Genomic DNA, 21,327 nt, shown 5'->3' on the forward strand with positions numbered 1-21,327 from the left:
ATAATTATTATTATTATTATTATTATTATTATTATTATTATTATTATTATTATTATTATTATTATTATTATGTGCTCTAGTATGTTAGAGCTTGATATGGATGGAACGCTTCTCATACAATAGCTGGGAAAAGAACCATGTGAGCTTCACACCCTAGCTGCACACGCACGCGTGATGTTATAGTTTGATATGCATTTTGTACTTCATCGCTCTTCTTTATCAATGAGAGCCGCCTTTGTCAATTTTAAATTTGGCTTTGGTCACGGTCTTAGGTGTACCAAGTTACCCATCCTCTTTGATAGATCCTAACACGAATTACTGACATGAGGTTTAGTACCGAGGATACAAGTTACCACTATTAGGAAAATAAAAAATATATGTATTTTTTTTGTATAGCAAAAGTTATACAATTCAAGTTTGAATATGATTAACCGGGCCGCTTTTTGTTGAAAATTTATATATATAAAATTCTATTCGACATCCAAATACTAAACTTTAGAAGAAAAAGCCCTCCCTACATTGTTGTTAGAGGTGTACAAAACCAGATTTTTTTGTCAAACCGAAATGGTTTGATCAAACCATGGTCAAAGCCGGTTTGACCAAAATCGGTTGGTTTAGGAGCATGAAAGTTCAAAATAGTCCAATCCGATTCGGTTCAGTTTAGAAAAACCGTTTTTTCTCAAACCGGTCCGATTAAAAAACCGGTTTCGTAGTTCCAGAGGGGGAACCGGTGATAAATCGTTGGGCCGGGCCGGTTTGGGAACCGGTTTTTTGTCAAACCAGTCAGGTTCGGTTTCCAGTGAACCGGCTTTTCTCTCTAATTGTTGTCTAATTGTCTTTGAATATGATGATACGACTACTCTTTAAACCCAATGGGCTTAGAAACCCAGTTTCACTACCGAACCGGGTCCAACGAATCCCAACGGCTAGTTAATCAAGTTCAAATAATCCATCAGATCTCCTCTCACACACAACACAACTCAACACAGCAATCATCCAACGGCTACATTTATCTCTCTCACACTTGATCTGAATCGTGTCTGAAGACATGGAGGACCAGCCGATGCCCGAACCGATCGACAGCAGCTCAGTTGAGGAAACTAAGATTAATCGAGAAGAAGTTAGGGTTGAGGATGATAATGACTACGATGAGGAGTTTTATGAGAGGATTGAAGCTCCTAAGTTTGTCGATTTTACGAAATCCTACACCGTTCGCGCCGATGATCGTTACTGGTTCTGCTCTAGGGTTGGTATGTGATTCAAAATTCTCAGTTCATATTGTTGATTATTTGTTTTTTTAGGGGTTAAATGTGGCTGCTGCTTAGAATTTAAGCTATGATGACTTTGGATACTTTAAATTAGGATGTATTGTAGTTGTTACTTGTTCTATTATTAGATTATTCATTAATGGTGAATTGATGCTTTATTCATGGTTGATGATTTGGTGGTTGCAAGTTCTGTTTATGGATTGAATTTTACGAGCTCGGTTCGTTTAGAGCTCTTTTTCTAAAGCTTGAGCTCGGCTAGTGAGACGAATTTTCAAGCTCGAGCGTGGTTTGGGTTCGACTCGTTTATTAGTTAATTAGTTAATTCGTGAACATGTTTATTTTTTATACATGTTTTGTAATTGTAAAAATAAAAATAATTTTAATTATTTAAAAAAATATATAGTTTTAGTTATAATTATTGTATAATTCTAAAATATATATGTATTATTTTTAATTATGTTTATATAATTTTTATGTTAAAAATAATATATATTGTTTAGTTAATTTTATCATAATTATATATATAATAGTAATTATTATATAGATATATATTTAATATATTAAATAAAAATTGCATAAATTATAGGCTCGTGAGCTTAGTGAAGCTCGAGCTCGTCTATTAAACAAGCTTATTTTAAGGCTCGAGCGTGGGATCAAGTTCGTTTTAGCTTTGATCAATTGCTTTTAACGAGCTGATCTCGAGTAGGACCCGAGCTGGCTTGGCTCGTTTGCACCCCTATTATCCTGATTAGATTAGATTCTTGTACATTCCATTAACATGATCAAAATTGTGCTCAGGGTGTGACCGAAAGCACGAGGAGGAGATCGACCCTGAAGAGATCTCTAAAAACTTTGTTCTTAGAGTGAGTATTTGTTCTTCTATTACAATAACAGTATGTTTATACATTATAACTTGTTAATGTACTTATGAATGTCCAATAGGTTATGGCAGCTAGAAGTCCCAATATCAAGCTTAGAAGAGCATTATACAGGGAACACTCCAGGTACATACTTTATGACAGTAATTATCTTCTTAGTAACAGAAAAACCTTAATCGGATACCAAGTTACTAACACTTCATGTTCTTGTGCTTTAGTATAAAATGCCCACTTTCAGCTCCTGCAAAACCATCCAAGCCCAGGATCCCAAGGTTTAACAAGGCTCCTTCTTTGACTTCTCCCAAGAATGGGTACCCACAACGCAAAACCAGACCATGTTCAAAAGTTGGTTCCACACCAGTGGCGAGAACGAGGCAAGTGGCTGCCAAATATATGACAACACCAAGGAACAAAATGTGTCAACCAAATCCCAACTCGTTTAGAAGTGTCCAGAATCCAAAACCAACCACTCTTGACGTGGTTAAAAGTCGGTCGGTTGCAAAGGCGTTGGTTTTTCGCTCTCCAAAGAAGGCTATAGTTCTTAAAAAGTCTGTTGAATTGCATACTCCTTTAACGAAGATTTGTGAAGGGATGAAGAGGCTTGGATTAGCAAGTCAAAAGAAGACGGTAAAGGGTAGTGTAAGCAAGCCCAAAAAACCAGAAACTGAAGATTCATCAAGAAAACAGTTAAAGACTTGCAGGAGTGAGAAAAACTCAGAGGATTTGGCATCTGCAAAGTCTACAAAGACCAAGAACAAGAAGACTTTAACCGACAAATGTCAATCTTTGCATCAGCAAGTGGCTGATGTGAAACCGAGTGATGGTTTCACATCTGAAGTTAGCAAGAAAGAAGATATGAATCATCATGAAACTTCAGTCACTGCAAATAATTCACATGCTTTGAAAGCTGAATTTAATGGTTTGTCGAGTATAGAAGACAAAGAGAACATTGTATGTGCTGAAGATCATTCAAATGAAGCGGAAGAAAAGGCTTTAATTCCCCATGAAACTTCTGAAGCTTCAAATTCACATGCTTTGAGAGCTGAAATCAATGATTTGTCGAATATAGAAGATAAAGAAAACATGGTGACTGCTGAAGATCATTCAAAAATCGAAGGTACGACGAAGATAGAAGATAAAGAAAACATGGTGAGTGCTGAAGATCATTCAAAAATTGAAGATATGATGAAGATAGAAGATAAAGAAAACATGGTGAGTGCTGAAGATCATTCAAAAATCAAAGATATATCGGATATAGAAGATAAAGAAAACATGGCGAATGCTGAAGATCATTCAAATGAAGTGAAAGAAAAGGCTTTAATTCCCCATGAAACTTCTGAAGCTTCAAATTCACATGCTTTGGGAGCTGAAATCAAAGATTTGTCAAATGTAGAAGATAAAGAGAATATGGTAACCGAAGATCATTCAAATGAAGTGAATGTAGGATTTGAAAATGAGCAGATAGATAATAACAGGTATGATGTTGACTGATTTTAAAATTTGATATTTCATGTCATGTGCTTTAATTTCTTGCTAATAACACTTATATGCACACAGATCTAACCAGCCACTGGGTGATAAGATGCTCAATAAGGAGATACATAAAAAGAACAAAGTTGTACAAACTGCGGTTCCTGGTGTTATGAAATGCAAAAAACCGAAGCCTACAAGCATCAAGCCTTTTAGGCTAAGAACTGATGTAAGAAACTGTTATCATCTGATGATTTTCTCGGCTTTCACAAACATATATCATAAGTTATTGATTTCTTTTAGGAAAGAGGGATTCTTAAAGAAGCTAATCTAGAGAAGAAGCTTCATATTCCTGCTCCTAAAAAAGAGGTTACAATAGATGCAGGCGTAATAAAGAGAACATATCGTGTTACAGTTAGTATCTATTGCGTACAAACAAATCCTGATGTTATACAACTTTTGCTCATTATGTTACCAATTATGTTTCCAGAAAAACGAAAACTTTTCGAATGATACTGCACGAAAACGCCCTGAATCAACACAGCAAAGATCCATGACCAGCTTAAAGACAAGATCTCAAAGGTAACATTTTGGTCTCGGTATGGCTGATTGGTTTCTTGAATTAACAAGAAAACTAAAGCAAGTTATTACTGGATTGAATATGCAGGATGCCAGGTCAGCAACTCGGTGTAATAAAGGAGAAATCTTCTATATTATCTAGTGATGTTACGGTGGGGGCGAACAAAAGTAGAGCTGTTTCTGCTGCAAGATCCACATCAAGGGGAAAACGACTCGTGACTATTGCTAAAGAACCAAACTTTCACGCCTCACATTTGCCGAGAACTTGCTCAAAGATAGTTGCCTAAGGTGGTGGCGGTTTATGTTTAATGTAAGTTTTTGTTTTGTCAATCATTCATTGAGTTTCATTTTTATTTCTGTGTTAGCTTAGAACGATTTTTTATGCAGTCATTTGTTTGTTTGTGTTGCTACAAAAGTTTTGTAGCCCTTTATCAGATTGATTTTGTGAAGAATGATAAGTCTTTGTATCTAACTTGTGACTTTAAAGTCAGTTGGTCCTAATGATGTTCTTCAGCTTCATTTGTTGCTACAAGTTCTGTTGGTATGCAATAATATTCTGTGAAAAACTGAAGCAAATTCTATTTTGGATGTTACTAATTGCAACTTCACTTCCCAGTTTTACATCAAAGAGCAAGATAAACCGAAGGGTTGGGTAACGGGTCGAAATGGACTAGTCCAACATGTTAAAACTTTTTTTTTGTAGGGACTGAGATGAGTTACACAACAAATTAAGTCCATTTTAATAATAAGTGTGTTCAATTCTAGTTGGGTAAGTGTAGTATTGGTGCGTAATGCACGCCCCAAGGATCCGAGCAGATATTGATAATATTAGATCGAGGCGGAATGGAATTAATGTATCAAGCGTAATCACGGGTGGCGGAAGCCTTATGGATTTACGTGGAAAACCCAGATGGGAAAAACCACATGTGGCGGAAGCTGAGAAAGAGAATTTGTTGAAGTAAAAGAAAATATACATAGAGTATTTTTTTGTCTGTAGTATATATGTGGTTTTGAGTGTGTGTATGTGATGGTTTTTTTACCGCATGAGAGAGGTGCTTCAAAGCCTATTTATAGAAAAATTACAATGTTAACAAAAGTTCAATTATTCCTCGCCTAACTTTTGAACGGACCAAACCATTTTCTTCCTCATCTCATGCACCGTTCAAGATACACCACACAATTCAGATTAGCATTGAATTGTGTAAATGGCATGTTACACTTTTGGCCCTTGGATATTTAACATTTGGAAGACAAAACACTTCAGTAACAGATCAAAATAGACTTAGAAGAGTTGTGCAACAAATCGAGTGTTTTTAATAGTTAGTGTGTTGTTAATATGTAATGGGTTGGGTAACGGGTCAACATGGACTCATATGAGATCTACTACTTGTCACATCTCTTAGCTTTTGTTCACTTTCCTTTGCATCTCTGATTTATTATATCATAACAAAGAATTTATGATATGACATTTAAGACTTTCAAGTTCATAATAAATGACAAATGGCTACCCAAGGAGAAAAATTTATAAAATTTAAAATGCTGAACGTATATAATTAATTAACTCAAAATGTAAAATAGTTTTTTTATAAAAATTTAGAAAATTTAAGAAGCTGAACGTGTATAATTAACTTAAAATATAAAATAGTCTTTTATAATAGCCAAAATAAATTATACAATTATGTGTTTGTCTTATAACAAAATTTTAAGAATGCCTCAACACATCTATCTTACTTCAAACAAACATACTATTTAAACTATTATAAGACAATTTCTAACCATCCCATAAATAAAGTGACTTGTGTAAATGATAAAGTCAGATTTTGCCTAAAGTCTAAACATGACCGACCATGGTCAATTCATAACTCCACCATGGGAATTCAAAACAATCTTTTCCATTCCCATTTTAAACAACAATTTTTTTCACCTTCTCACTTAATGATGTTTGGCATTATGAAGATTGTTCGGGCCAGAATCCAAAACAAACAAAGCTACTTCTAGCGATTTTCCGGGTTACGATGTGGTGTATATGGAGAGCAAGGAATGACCAGATCTTTAACGGGACAAATGCTAGTCCAACACAAGTTATGGAGAACATAAAAACACTAAGCTTCCTATGGGTGATCTCAAGATCGAAGAAAATTGGAATTAGTTGGAACAATTGGTGCAAATCTAATATCTAATCATGTAATTTTGTTTATACCTTTGTACTATCTTGGTAGTTCTTTGTTGTGAATATAATACCGCCTTTAAAAAAATCAACATTTTGAAGAATACACTTTCCACATATTGGAAATATAATCTTATATATATGATCACATCCATCACAAAATCAATATTATAGGTAGCAAGAGTTACGAAATATCGAGTACCATTGCAAGCATTAAGGACTCGTCTATACCCAAACTTGATGCGTCAAGCACTTAAAATTTCTGACAATTTCATATTGTTTGAAGTTGTTTGTAAAATATAAATTCCTACCTGCTGTTGGAAAATTCGATCGAGCAACCTAAATATTATTAACTCAAACAAAAAATTACCCGATAAACTCAAACAGCCTGAATATAAATAAACTCTAACAAAACTTGTAAGCTAAAGTTAAACTTATCTTGACTAACCCGATAAATTTAACTAAATGAACCAAAACAAATTTGATCTCTTTTAATCAAGATTAATATCTTCAACCTTTATAACATTATGATTTAAGATAAAATAAAGAGATATAGAAGTGAACTATAGTAAAAAAAAAATAAATTTTAAAATTACAAACCATGTTATATAAAATTTTGTTTTTATTCTTTAAAAAAATTGTATATAGTAACAACAATAATAATAGTTATTAAAATGTAAAGGAGGTAGTAGGGGCAACTAAAAGCTTCAAAAGACCTAACACATTCAACTATATTAGTGGAATGGTCATAATAATAATAACCCGTCCATCCTCCAAGTAGCCCAATATCTCACCACACAACACACTTCCGTGACCAATTCATTTTATTTCGTTCAAAAACCCTAAACCCTAACAGGACTGCCGATTCATACATTCTCTAGTGATCCATGGCGACTGCGGCGTTGCTTAGATCTCTTCGCCGACGTGACATCTCTTCTGCTTCTCTTTCCGCCTTCAAATCCGTATGCTTCTTATTTAGTTTTCGTTATTCGTTATGTGTATCGGTTATTGAATTGATGCTTAATAATATCTCACTTGCTGTTGTTATATTAGTTTTGTAATACATCTCTGGATAATTAGTTTTCAATCATTATTAGACTGACTGTTTATTTTATGTTATGCTGCTTTTGTGGATGAATGAATGATATGATAAACTCTCTGAAAATGAGGTGTTTATTAGTTAGTAGTTGAAATGAAATGATCTTCAGTAATACGTCACTTGTTGTTGTTCTGTGTTCTAGTCTTGAATATTTGAATGCAATAATGTTAATTATAATACAGTCTAAATAATCACTGATTAACATTGACTGTTTATCGTATGCTGGCTTTGTGGATGAATGATTTGATATAAGTCGGTGAAAATGAGGTGTTTATCACTGAATGAAATGATCTTCAATAGTATCTCACCTGTTATTGCTTGTGTTAGACTATTAGTGGTTTGTTAATAAACCATCATTGACTGTGTGACATTTACCATTTCATTTATGCATGTTATGTGGATGAATAATCTGATAAACTCGGACAAACAAGGTTTATATCATTCTTGGCTTCTTTAATTTTCATTCATACAAGTGATACAATTTGTATGAAGCAGGACATGTGTACGAGTATATCAATGATCAAAATGCTCTTCAATAATTCTCTCCTGCTACTGTTATGTATTAGGACGTTAGTGCTTTAATAACTCTCTGAAAATTACTTTTGAATGTAACAATTGAATCTTCATGCAGTTGAATGGAGTTAATCCATCATTGAATGGGTCACATTTGAGTCACTGTAACATCCCGAAATTTCTAAAGTAATATTTAATATATTATTTTGTCGGGTGAAATAAACGAGTTAGTGGAACGATAATAATAATAGCAAAATATGAAGACTTAGTAGGATAGTTAGATGGGATTAGATAGGGACCAAAAGGAAATATGGGCCTTCGGTCCATGGGCTTAAGGGAGTATAAATACCCCCTTAAACCCCAATCATTTCCATTCCATCCATTTATCCATCCTAATCTCTACACACCCCAAAACACACAACCTGAACCAAAATTCAAAGGCGAGGACCTGAGCTCGTTGGTGCTAGATCGTCGTGACGAACCAAAGCAACAAGACCAGCTCGTGTTCGTAGTTCGACTCATTTACGGTACGTTTATATCGAGAACTTGTTCGTTTAGGTTTGGATTAGTATAGAAATGATAGATCTGTGTTTGTATGGTAAAAACGAATCCAACAAAGCTAAACTTACTGAAAATGGTTACGATTTGATGGGTTAATCGATTGATAAAAGAACCCGTAACCTATATGCCTAAATCGCACTCTTTAAACATCGATGTTAGGTCGATTTGATGGTTGGGGTTTGTAGGCGCTGGTCAGACGATTCCGTGGATACCTAAATTGAGTTATTTGGTTAAGAAACGAAGACGATTAAGGACGAACAGTAGCTGCAGCCGACAACTTCCCCTGCAAGCTAAGTTCGCCTGATGAACTTCGCCTGCAAAGCTAAGTTCGCCTGATGACAACTTCGCCTAAAGCTAAGTTCGCCTAAGGTTTAACTTCGCCTAAAGCTAAGTTCGCCTAAGGTTTAACTTCGCCTAAAGTTAAGTTCGCTTAGAAAATAAATTAAAAACCTAATGAAAAATGTGTTAAGACAGTAATGGAAATAAAATTTTTCCAAGCTGACCTGGCAGCTCGACCCCAGCCAGGGGCTCTGCCCCTTGGACCCTGCTAGGGGCTGCCGCCCCTAGACCCCGCTGCCAGGGGCGCTGCCCCCAGACTCCCGTTCGTTGTGGGTCATATAAAGATAGAAATACAATATGAGTAGTGATAGTTAATTGATACGTATACTTGTTATACAGTCAGCCGTGCACAACTGAAGAAAGGGATTACGATTAACGGTGAACGTAACCGTGTTCAGGTGAGTTTCTAGCCCCATTTCCTTGTTATGTTTTCGGGGCTGTGTGCATACTCGATGTGAAGTGTGAATACACTTACCTTAAGTGGTAAGTGTATGTTATAGATGTTATACGAGGTAGCTATTATATAATACTTGTTGGTGCGTGAACGATCTTCGGATATTGCAAGCATCGCCAAGGATAGTGATTGCCAAGTGGTTATTAGTGTGTATGAATGCTATGATGTGACTTGCTTATTATGTAAATGATATGAAGCATGTTGTAGACAAGTAGAGGTAGAGCGTGTTAGAAGTGGCAAGAGTGTAGTAAGAGTGTTAGTGGCACGACGATAGTACATGGTAGGGTAAGCCTATACGTGACTACGTTATTAAAGCGGCAAAGTGGCAAAGTGGCATAAGTTATACGTTATTAAAGCAACAAATTGGCATAACGTTATACGTTATTAAAGTGGCAAAGTGGCAAGGTGGTAGGTGTAAATAAGAGGCTAAGTGGTAAGGTAAGCAGGTTAGATAGTGGACTACGTGTCTGCGGATACGTATATGATGCATGTAGTGGTTATATGATAAGTTGCTTGATTAACTAGAACTCACTCAGCGTAGCTGACTTTTAGTATGCACGCAGGTGATCAGACCAAAGAACTAGCATGAGGATGGCACATGACTTGGATTGAACGGCTGGCATCTTAAGATGGAAGAAAAGATGTTTTAAATATAATGATTTGTTTTATAGTAGCAGAGAAGAGATTGAATGTTTTGTAACGAATGCTTCAAGTAAACGTTTCCGCGAAAGTTTTAATTAACTCTGATTGCAAGAACTGTGTTTATGAGTAAATCCGACGCTAAAGTAGGGCTACCGGTTTGGGGCCTTACAGTCACAAATTTGGCATAATTGGCAGGCCCTTCAGGTACCACACATCTACTATTCAGCAGATTATGATTTTATCTTCTTTAATTGTAGCTAATACATACTTTCTGATACAGTTCAAGGCCTCTTGGAAATGAAGTTATTGGGATTGATTTGGGTACTACAAACTCATGTGTTGCAGTTATGGAGGGCAAGGTAAGATCCATATCTGATATCTTTGAAGGACTTTTATATTTGATTTAAGAATATATATTTACTTAAGTGCAACTGTTGATGCTCTTATAAACAGACTGCAAAGGTTATCGAGAATGCTGAAGGAGCACGTACAACTCCATCAGTTGTGGCCTTTAACCAGAAAGGAGAGTTGATTGTGAGCACTCCTGCAAAACGTCAAGCGGTTACCAACCCAACAAACACTGTATTTGGAACCAAACGTTTGATTGGAAGACGATTTGATGACCCCCAGACACAAAAAGAAATGGGAATGGTTCCATATAAGATTGTCAAGGCTCCAAATGGAGATGCTTGGGTTGAGGCCAATGGACAGAAGTATTCTCCCAGCCAGATTGGTGCTTTTGTTCTTACTAAAATGAAGGAAACCGCTGAAGCATATCTTGGAAAGACCATTAATAAAGCTGTTATTACTGTACCAGCTTACTTCAATGATGCACAAAGACAAGCCACTAAAGATGCTGGGAAAATTGCTGGTTTCGACGTGCAAAGAATTATTAACGAGCCAACAGCTGCAGCGCTTTCATACGGGTTGAATAACAAAGAAGGTCTCATTGCTGTTTTTGATCTTGGTGGTGGAACTTTTGATGTTTCCATCTTGGAGATTTCAAATGGTGTTTTTGAGGTATCCAGTGATTTATTCTCTGTTAAGTTGATATGTTATATATATATATATATTTATATACTAATTGCATTTCTTTATACAGGTAAAAGCGACAAATGGTGATACGTTTCTTGGAGGAGAAGACTTTGATAATGCCTTGTTGGATTTCTTGGTTGGTGAGTTCAAGAAAACAGAGGGGATAGACTTGACAAAAGACAGACTTGCCCTTCAGAGACTTAGGGAAGCTGCTGAGAAGGCTAAAATTGAGCTCTCATCAACAACCCGGACCGATATTAACTTACCATTCATCACAGCTGATACATCTGGCGCTAAGCATTTGAACATCACTCTCACAAGGTCAAAGTTTGAGGCTCTAGTAAGCAACCTGATTGAGAGGACCAAGATCCCATGCAAAAACTGTGTGAAGGATGCAGGAGTCACAACCAAGGAGGTTGATGAAGTCCTCCTTGTTGGTGGGATGACACGTGTCCCCAAAGTTCAGGAAGTTGTTACAGAAATCTTCGGGAAGACACCAAGCAAAGGAGTGAATCCTGATGAAGCAGTTGCAATGGGAGCAGCTATTCAAGGTGGCATTCTTCGTGGTGATGTTAAAGAACTTCTTTTACTTGATGTCACACCTTTATCGCTCGGTATTGAAACACTCGGTGGCATCTTTACCAAACTCATTACCAGGAACACTACAATCCCAACCAAGAAAAGTCAGGTGAGTTTAAACTAGTCACGAGTGATGTTTCATATGCGTCAGCTACTTGATTTGACTTTATTAAATTGTGTTTTTGTTTGTAGACGTTTTCAACAGCAGCGGACAACCAAACTCAAGTGGGGATTAAGGTTCTCCAAGGAGAACGAGAAATGGCATCTGATAATAAGTTATTGGGAGAGTTTGACCTCATGGGTATTCCTCCTGCGCCAAGGGGCATGCCTCAAATTGAGGTGACGTTTGACATCGATGCAAACGGGATTGTGACAGTTTCAGCTAAAGATAAGGCTACTGGGAAAGAACAGCAAATTACAATTAGGTCTTCTGGAGGACTGTCAGATGCTGATATTGAGAAGATGGTTAAGGATGCAGAGCTTCATGCACAGAAGGATGCCGAAAGGAAGGCGTCGATTGATGCTAAGAACAATGCTGACACCACTATTTACAGCGTTGAGAAGAACCTGAACGAGTACAGAGATAAGCTTCCTAGTGAAGTTGTGGCTGAAATTGAGGGTGCGATTGCTGATTTGAGGAAGGCTTCTACTGGTGAGGACGCTGCAGAGATTCAGGCCAAGATTGATGCTGCAAACAAGGCACAATCGAAGATTGGACAGCATATGCAAGGCGGTTCTGGGTCGGGATCTGGAGAGGATCGCAAGATGGTGGTGAACAAGCCCCAGAAGCAGAGTATGAGGAGGTAAAGAAGTAGAATCTTTGTTTCGTATGATTTGATTTCAATTTTAACAAAATACGGCGGTTTTGTGTTGGAGATTACTAGTAGAAATAATCAAACAATTATATGGCTTGGTCCGCTAGATTTTTCTCTCTTTAATTAAAGTGTTAGAAGTTATTGTTTGTAAGGTGAAGCGAATTCGGCCGTGGAATTTCTTTGTTGGTCCATACATAGCGTTTTCAATGAGTTCATGTTTTACCTTTGCTCACACTTGTGTTTATTTGTGAGTGATATCGCTACCAAGACTACCAAATTAGTAAGAAGCTATGCAAGAAGTAATAGTCAATATATCTTATTGGTAAGATGCTGCAACAATTTTACCACCCAAAATACCACAAATCCTTGTTTATACTGCAACAATCTTAAACTTTTCACGGTTTTAATGAAAATGATATTTATTATTGAAAGGCAATTGGAATAAAGACAACATTTCATATTGTAGAAAACATTTTCAAAAGAGATTTAAGGACTCATGAAGGGAAAAACAATGTATTCTTCTTTTATAATATCTATGGAGATTTTAGAAAACATTTTCAAAAGAGATTTTAGAGGAGAATGAAGATTTATATGGAAACACCTCAAACTCTCAACTATTTTACATTATCTATTCCATTCTCAAATAAACACCTCAAATTCATTTCACCTCATACTTCACCCAACATCACCTCCACCACCTTTTCCCACTACCGCCACCGCCACAGCCACAACCCTCTTCATTACCGAAACCACTACCACCTGCAACACCACCTGCCACCACCACACCACATGCCACTGCCAACCACCGTCACTACCATCACCGACCGCCTCCCACCGCCTGTCGCCCACCACCACTACCGCCAACCACCATCACATACCGCAACCGCCCACCCACTCGCCAACAATTTTATTTTATTCATTCATCTTTCCAGCCTATCTAACAACATAAAGTAATAGCCCATCCTATTCCTAGTTAGTACATGGTAACTAAACAAGACAATGGAATTATAATGAGTTATTTCATTCCTTTATCCATTTCATTCCCGTTATACCCCATGCCAAACAGACTCTAAAGTAAGCAGAATAATACATATCTTTATAAGAATCTGGACCAGTTATATCATGCTATTATGGAAACATTGAAAGAAAATAAAAGAAAAGAAGTCATTTTAGAAAAAATTATTTAACAATGTTTACAAACCCTTGAAGACCCCAAATTGGGCAAGTCATCTCACTTTATTACTGTATAAATAAATCAGTATAAAACTCAACTTGTTACCTCAAAAACAATGGATCCGTACTAGGATATTATGAAATCATAGTTAACTTTTCACCTTCTCCATTTTAGACCGAATCTTTTCCTCCAAAACAGATATCTCAGTATCAAGCCCGAAGATCCTGTTCAACGCGTGCATATTCTCAAGAATCTCATCCAACGTCCGACCTTCGGTTTCATCTGACCTTAAATGTTGCATCGGACCCTCGAGTAACTTATTAACTATACCTTTACTTAGCCCATGAATCGCGATCTTTTGTTTTTTCGTTAAGTCGCCCATTTTCTCTATACATTTATCAAACTCACTTGCTCGAATCCGTTCAGAATACGCCCTCAGTTTCTTTAATGTTGGAACTGTCTCTAACGAGTCTTTCCACGCTTCAAATTCGTGCACTTCTTCTAATATTATTTGTTGTGCTTCTAATGCCTTACGTGAACGATCCTCTTTATTAGCTTCCACAACTTCCTTCAAATCATCAACGTTATACACACGTGCGGTTTCAAGATCCAACACGCATGACTCCACGTTTCTTGGAACTGATATGTCTATAAACATCCTTTGACCTTTTGAAGTCAAACTAGGAAACGTCTCGACTTGTTCTTTAAAAAATAACGGTGTTTCAGAAGCCGTGCACGTGAAGATAACATCAGACTCTGACGCACAAGATAATAACTCGGAAAACGGTTGATAAACGATGTCAATGTTCTCACACTCGTCACGTATCGCGTTGACTTTATCTTCAGATCGATTAACAACCACCATTTCCGTGCAGCCTTTAGCGACCAGATGTTTGATCACGAGTTTTCCCATTTTTCCTGCACCGACTACCAATACTCTCACGGAATCAAACGAAGATTCTGGAATTTTCATTTGTGCGAGTTCTACAGCAGCTGAGCTAACAGACACTGACCCGGAAGAGATTCTGGTCTCGGTTCTGACCCGTTTGCCTACTGTGATTGCGTGCTTGAATAGCCCGCTGATCTTTCTATCAAAACCAGGGACTCCTTGTGCTACTTTGACCACATGTTTGACCTGAGAAAGAATCTGACCTTCGCCTAAAATGAGAGAATCGAGACCCGCAGATACTTCAAACAAGTGTTTTGTGGCGTCTTTGTTATGAAGCAAGAATTGATGCTGAGAAATCTCTGAAACAGAAACACCACTAACCTGCAATATGAAAAAAAATTGCAATCACTTACATTATGACAATATTATTCGCGTTCCCATGATACTAAATGCTTAGATTTAAGTATTGAAAGTAAAATTATGTGGATTTTATTTCAGAATTAAATAATTAGCTACAATGATAAAACAGACTGCAAATACTGGTTTTTAAAAAAATTATGATCAAAAAGAATTATTCATATAAAAAAAGACATTTTGTGGAATAGGAGTACCAAAGGGTAATGAAGTAACTTACTTTACCCTTTGTCCCTTTGATAATCAATTTTGTTGAGGTTAGTATGAATCTGATTATGAAAAACGAATTACTTGACGTCCCAACTAAAGACACAAAACCGAACATGATTATCCAACCATTAAACTTCAAATTGCAATAATCAGATAATCAGTTTAAAAATGAACATCCAAACAAAGTCAACTACCAATCCATGAGGTCAATAACAGGAATGTACATTTATAAGAAGATTATTAGTACCTTAGACATCCATTCAGTCACTTCCTTGACTCCACGATGTTGGGAGAGAGCCACGACATAGATCTCCATCCTGTTACAAGTACTTAGAACAGCAGCCTCTTCTATATGGTTCAACGCACATAACTCACTAATTGCTTGTGGCAATTGTGCTTCTGGAATCGAAAGTTTCTCACGGATATCAACCGGTGCTGTATGAAAGCTAAGCCCAATCACCATAAGACTGCTCCTTTCTTTCGTATACCCTATCAAGTTCACCAAAACACAAAATCAAAATCCCATAAAAACCATTGCTTTCCATGTGAATACATCAATTTTGTTTAAAAATACACATAATTATGATAACATAACCACATAAATTATTATAAAATCAGGTTCAAAACTTCAAATGTTCAATCCAGATTATCTATTAAAAAAATTACCAAACTTGGGCATTTTGCAATCTCAAAACCTTAAAAAGTACTTCCAAAATAGAACCATATGAGTGTATATATATATTAGTGCATATATGCCTTAATGTTGTGTCCTTATAATCATGGTTCCAAAAGTCGCTAGGCGCTGCCAGGTTGGTTGACTGGGGAGCTGCGAGTACTCAGCTCAGGCGTCAAGTACTTGCCACTTGGATATGGTATTATTAAGAAATTAATTCGGAAATTATATATATGTCAAATACCATAAGTTAATTATTAATATTTATAACAAAATATGTGAATATCAATATAAATTAAAAAAAGGATACATGTTCAAAAATTGATATTCATTCTTTAATATATATGATAGACATAGTAATCATTTAATTCTCGTCTTCCAAGCTTTCCCCGTGAAAAACAGCTATAATCGGTAGAAAAACAGCTAAAATCGGTAAAAAAAACAGCTAATCCAATCAGTTTGACCGATTCTGCGTAATGTTGGCCTAGCTGAAGAAACTCACCTCGGCATCCTAGGGGTGTGCAAGAACCAAAAAAACGGAAAAATCAAAACCAAAAAAACGTCGGTTTGGTTTTATACTTTTGTAAATACCGAACTAACGGTTCGGTTTTGGTTTTGCATGCAATAAAAACCGAGAAAACCGAACCGAATTTCTAGATTTTTATTTATTTATTTTTTATTTAAGTAATTTATAAAGAATTTAATAAATATGTACCTCAAATACTTTTGGTCAAATGCCTAAATTCATTATTTTCGGTCAACTTCCATTTCGGACTAAAATTTCAAGCTCAAATGGCAAAAACCGAAACCGAACGGTTTCAAAAATCCAAAAACCGAAGTTTTGGTTTTCGATTTGGTTTTAGCCCAAACCCGAACCACGCACACCCCTACCGCATCCTACTAGAGCTATTTTACAACACTGCTGATGGTTCAATAATAATAATAATACTAATAATAATAATAATAATAATAATAATAATAATCAGAAATGAAAACTGACTGTCTCCAGCGGAGAATTTGAGAGCTTCAAGAGCTGAGACACTAGACGACTTCACAGCCTCCACGTCATCGTTCCGATCCAACGCAAACTCACATCTAGGGTTTACCCGACCCGACGCCGTAACAGAAATCAATCTCCTGACACCAACCGGATTATTAACATCACGACGGAGATTACAAGGAGCATAAGCCGCCAGGTTATGTACAACACCGGAGCCACTTAAACCACTCGAAACCACCGCCATTGATAATGATGATAATAAACAGAGCTCCAGAAACACAGGAGATTTGATGAATTATCAAGCAGTCAATTAGGGATTTGATAATAATAATAATAATAATAATAATAATAATAATAGAGGTTGAATTTGAAGCAATCAATTTAATTGAATTGACTAAAGGCAGGCATAGGCTGGGTGGTCGTTTAGCCCCCACACGCCTTCTATCCGCAACGGCTGCTTCCGACTGGGCCTCGATTGACTTTATTATGGTATTGCTATATATATATATATATATATATATATTACACAACGACTCCTTCTACTATCTGTCTACATGCCACTACATACTTACAAATGTTTCTCACAAAATGATATTATATCTTGGGGTTGCTTATGAATCGAGACGATCCGAATGCACTCTTGCTTATATTTGGTTTGGTTTGAAAACGATCTGACACAGCGGATTGAATTTAAAAAACAAGCAATATTTTTATGCTTTAACTTGGTTTGATTTAAAACCGAGCGGCTTAGTTCGGGAATATTCCTTACTTCGGCTTGGTTTTGCTTGATTTCATACAAAGTTTTCAATTTTAAGTTTCTAAAACTCTAAAATATCACATGACTTTCAACTTTAAAATCTCTAAACGTACAACTCTAAAATATCTAAAACTCAAAATTAACAAAAAAACATATATATATATATATATATAATGAGCGACTAAGATTTAAATTTTAACTTTGAAGTCAACACGAAAAGTGAAATTTTAAAAACTTAAAAAAATAGTATATTTTCATATATATATATACATATAGACAAAGTATAGAATGAAAACTCACTTGAGTTGTGAAAACCCGCGAAAACCCTATGTAACATCTTTTTTTTTTTTGTTACATGTAATATATGTTGTAACATTTAATACAAAACATCGAAACATTAAAAAAAGTTGTTTTGCTATTTTTTAATATTTTTTTAATAATTTTTTAATATGTTTTTAGGACAGAGAAAAAGTTATATTTATGTTAGCATTTTTTATTAACATTAATTGTGGACCACAAGATTTAATCTTTAATTAAAAACATGTGGTTGAAAATGGGTTTCTAGAGTTTTCACAACTCAAGTGGGTTTTTATTTTAACCTAACCCTATATATATATATATATATATATATATATATGATAATAATAAATAATTCAAGCAAAGCGAACCGAACCGAACCGAGGGAGGCTTTGCTTGCGCTTGGCTTGTTTTAAAACCGAACTACTCATTTCCAAACCGAGCCGAAATTGAAGTCTCAAGCACAATAGGCAGGCACTCATTCGATTTCTCTTACTCAACACTCGGGAGTATTTTTCGAGCAATTTTCAAGCGAACGTCGAGCGATGATCAGTTTGGACAACCCTAGCTATAGCTTTGATTAAAAACCGGTCATAAATATTTACTTTTAAAATGAAAACATATGTGCAACTTATGTAACAGACCAGCTACCACCGCACCATAATACCGTCCGCTTTGGCCGGGACGTACCACCATCGCCTCACGGGATTTGATTTTGGTTGCCCAGGTGAAGACTTCTCAGGAGGGCACCCATCCTGATACTACTTCCACCTGAGCACGCTTAACTGTGAAGTTCTTCTCTCATCCACTACCATTAAGCGCCCAAACGTGTTATGATGGGGAAGGTATCCATCTCCTTATAAAGAAGGCTTAGTTCTCTTCCCCAACCGATGTGGGATGTCACAATTCACCCCTCTTAGGGGTCCAGCGTCCTCGCGGGACCTGGCATGTAAGGCCCCCGACCCGGGTGCCCTACTTTCTCGCTGGTTGGCTTTACTCATTCATATAATTCAAAAAATCGGAGTTAATTAAAACATTTCGCGGAACATAAACGTCAAGCATTCTTACATAACATAAGTACTTGTCTTAAAATAACAAAACATAAGTCTTAAACATAGAATATAAATAACACATGTCTCTTCTTTCTTTCGATGCCAGTCTTCCTTTATTCGCCACGTGTCTTCCTCAAGCCACCTGTCTCATCCTACTCACCTGCGTGCATACTAAAAGTCAGCTACGCTGAGTGAGTTCTAGTTAATCAATTAACATACAATACATTCACGTCCATACTTATACGCGTCCGAAGACACGTATTTCATACTTTACTTGCTATAACTCATTCATATACACTTTACGTACGTACATACATATTTACACATCTTCTTTACTATTTTCCTAAGGTATACCGTAAACTGTGCTACTTCTACTATCTCGGATATTATTAGGGTCTGGTCCCTCCATCTCAGATATTTTCAGAGCTGATCCCTCCTCTCAGATATTAATAGGGTCCGGTCCCTCTAATCTCATATATTATGAGGGTCTGGTCCTTATTATCTCAGTTATTTTTAGGGTCTGATCCTTTCTATCACAATCTCATATATTATTAGGGTCTGATCCCTTTGTCTCGTTTAACCATACAACCATACATGTCCTGTCAACTATCCATATGTTCATTTCATACCTTCATTATCGTACATGCATACTTTACCTGTCTCATGTATATATACAATATGTATATATATATATACATACGTTCATATGATACTTTCATTATTGTACGTGCGTACTTTACCTGTCTCATGTATATATAATATACACATATACACATTCTATCATATAAACATTAGATAATAATAGCAATCAATGCACAATCATATACGTATCTTACACTTATCACTTAGAATAAGCGTTTCAGCTATCACATAGGAGTATGCACACAGTCCCGAAAAACGTCACAGAGAAAGGGGCTAGAACTCACCTGCATCCTGTTAAGTTCACCGTTAATAGTAATTCCCTTCTTGAACTGCGCACGGCTAACTGTTTAAGACATATATATTCATTAATTAACCATTTACTAACCAACATAATTATTTAAATTTGTATTTTATAAATCTAGGCTCGTTTGTTTGGGCTAACGAATCAAATGGGATTACTTCAGCAGGGATTCGAACCCGGCTCCCCCACCTCACACTCCAACGCCTTAACCATTCTGCTGTAGCAGCTGGTTGATATCATTATAAATCCCATTCCTTATATGCTGCTACTAATTGATGGGAATGTGTGAGGGCTGTGACTGCAGCTACTTTCTTTCTTGTTGTCTATTGTTATTGTTATTATTATTATTATAATGAAAGATGTCCACTCCATATTATTATTATATTTATCATTATTGTTTAAATCATTATTATTACAAATTACGTTTTACTATTATTAGTATTATTTTAAAACGCACAGTAGCTACTCCATGTTATAGTTATTATTATTATATTATTATTTGCACTACTACGCCACTGTTATAATGATACTTACGATATTATTATTATTATCATTATTATTTTTATTATTATTATTTTGTTTTTCTATTACTATTATTATTATTTTCATTATTACACTTGACCAAGATCTAGCTCGTTTAAGATAAAGTTCGAGCCTTTATCTATTTTTAATGCCCGGTTTAGCTAGATCTTGAATCCTTATACAAACGGAACCTAAATGAACAAGCTTTTCGTTATAAAGCGTACCTTAGACGAACCGGTTTGAATCGGTTTCTCGTACACGGGCGTATCTTGGTGTATTTCTTACTCGTTACGATGCTCTAACACCGACAACTTCTTTCTATCTCGGATTTGGATCCGAAATGAAGAGAGTATTTATGTGTGTTGGTAAAAATGGAAATGTATGAAATATGAGATCTAGGGTTTTAGGAATGGTTTAAGGGGTACTTATACCCTTAGCTCATGGACCTTAGGCCCATTAATCCACTAGGTCCATGTTTTATTGTTAAGTCCATATCCATTAAGCCTACCATCTCTCATTTTAATTTATTATTTATCATTATACGACGATTAAATAACAAACTTTATTTAAATATTTCTTTATCTATTATTTTCCAAAGGTCGGACGTTACATGGCACCACCGGTCCGGCCCTGGCTTTGATACCATCTGTAACAGCCCAGCTACCGCCGCACCATAATATTGTCCGCTTTGGCCGGGACGTACCACCATCGCCTCACGGATTTACTTTTGGTTGCCCACGTTGCCCAGGTGAAGACTTCCCAGGAGGTCACCCATCCTGATACTACTTCCACTTGAGCACGCTTAACTGTGGAGTTCTCCTCTCATCCACTACCATTAAGCGCCCAAAATGCATCATGATGTGGAATGTATCCACCTTCTTATAAAGAAGGCTTAGTTCTCCTCCTCAACCGATGTGGGATGTCACAATTTCCTATTAATAAATAAATGAATTGAGTAAAGAATAGGAAAATGACAATTGAAAAGAATAAAAGTTAA

General features: G+C 36.2%; 2 protein-coding genes and 1 pseudogene across 3 annotated transcripts; 2 read left to right on the forward strand and 1 right to left on the reverse strand.

The window, feature by feature from the left end:
- Window positions 1-1,063: 1,063 nt before the first annotated feature.
- On the forward strand, window positions 1,064-4,656 carry LOC143585402 (uncharacterized). Its single transcript, XM_077067197.1, has 8 exons — window positions 1,064-1,250; window positions 2,067-2,131; window positions 2,211-2,272; window positions 2,365-3,621; window positions 3,704-3,845; window positions 3,920-4,030; window positions 4,107-4,198; window positions 4,284-4,656. The coding sequence occupies exons 1-8, from the start codon at window positions 1,064-1,066 to the stop codon at window positions 4,480-4,482; spliced, it is 2,115 nt and encodes a 704-aa protein (XP_076923312.1). The 3' UTR covers window positions 4,483-4,656.
- A 5,599-nt stretch (window positions 4,657-10,255) lies between these two features.
- On the forward strand, window positions 10,256-12,456 carry LOC143585400 (heat shock 70 kDa protein, mitochondrial-like; annotated as a pseudogene). Its single transcript, XR_013144542.1, has 4 exons — window positions 10,256-10,329; window positions 10,424-10,990; window positions 11,073-11,693; window positions 11,777-12,456. The product of XR_013144542.1 is annotated as a heat shock 70 kDa protein, mitochondrial-like (transcript).
- Window positions 12,457-13,721: 1,265 nt separating this feature from the next.
- On the reverse strand, window positions 13,722-17,003 carry LOC143585403 (glutamyl-tRNA reductase 1, chloroplastic-like). Its single transcript, XM_077067198.1, has 3 exons — window positions 16,760-17,003; window positions 15,334-15,575; window positions 13,722-14,843 (listed from the first exon to the last, which is right to left on the reverse strand). The coding sequence occupies exons 1-3, from the start codon at window positions 17,001-17,003 to the stop codon at window positions 13,722-13,724; spliced, it is 1,608 nt and encodes a 535-aa protein (XP_076923313.1).
- Window positions 17,004-21,327: the final 4,324 nt, after the last annotated feature.

This window comes from Bidens hawaiensis, unplaced genomic scaffold, assembly GCF_021521415.1.
Source record: "Bidens hawaiensis isolate Kalapana, Puna unplaced genomic scaffold, B.hawaiensis_p1.1 tig00033838_1, whole genome shotgun sequence".
NCBI classification, from domain to species: domain Eukaryota; kingdom Viridiplantae; phylum Streptophyta; class Magnoliopsida; order Asterales; family Asteraceae; genus Bidens; species Bidens hawaiensis.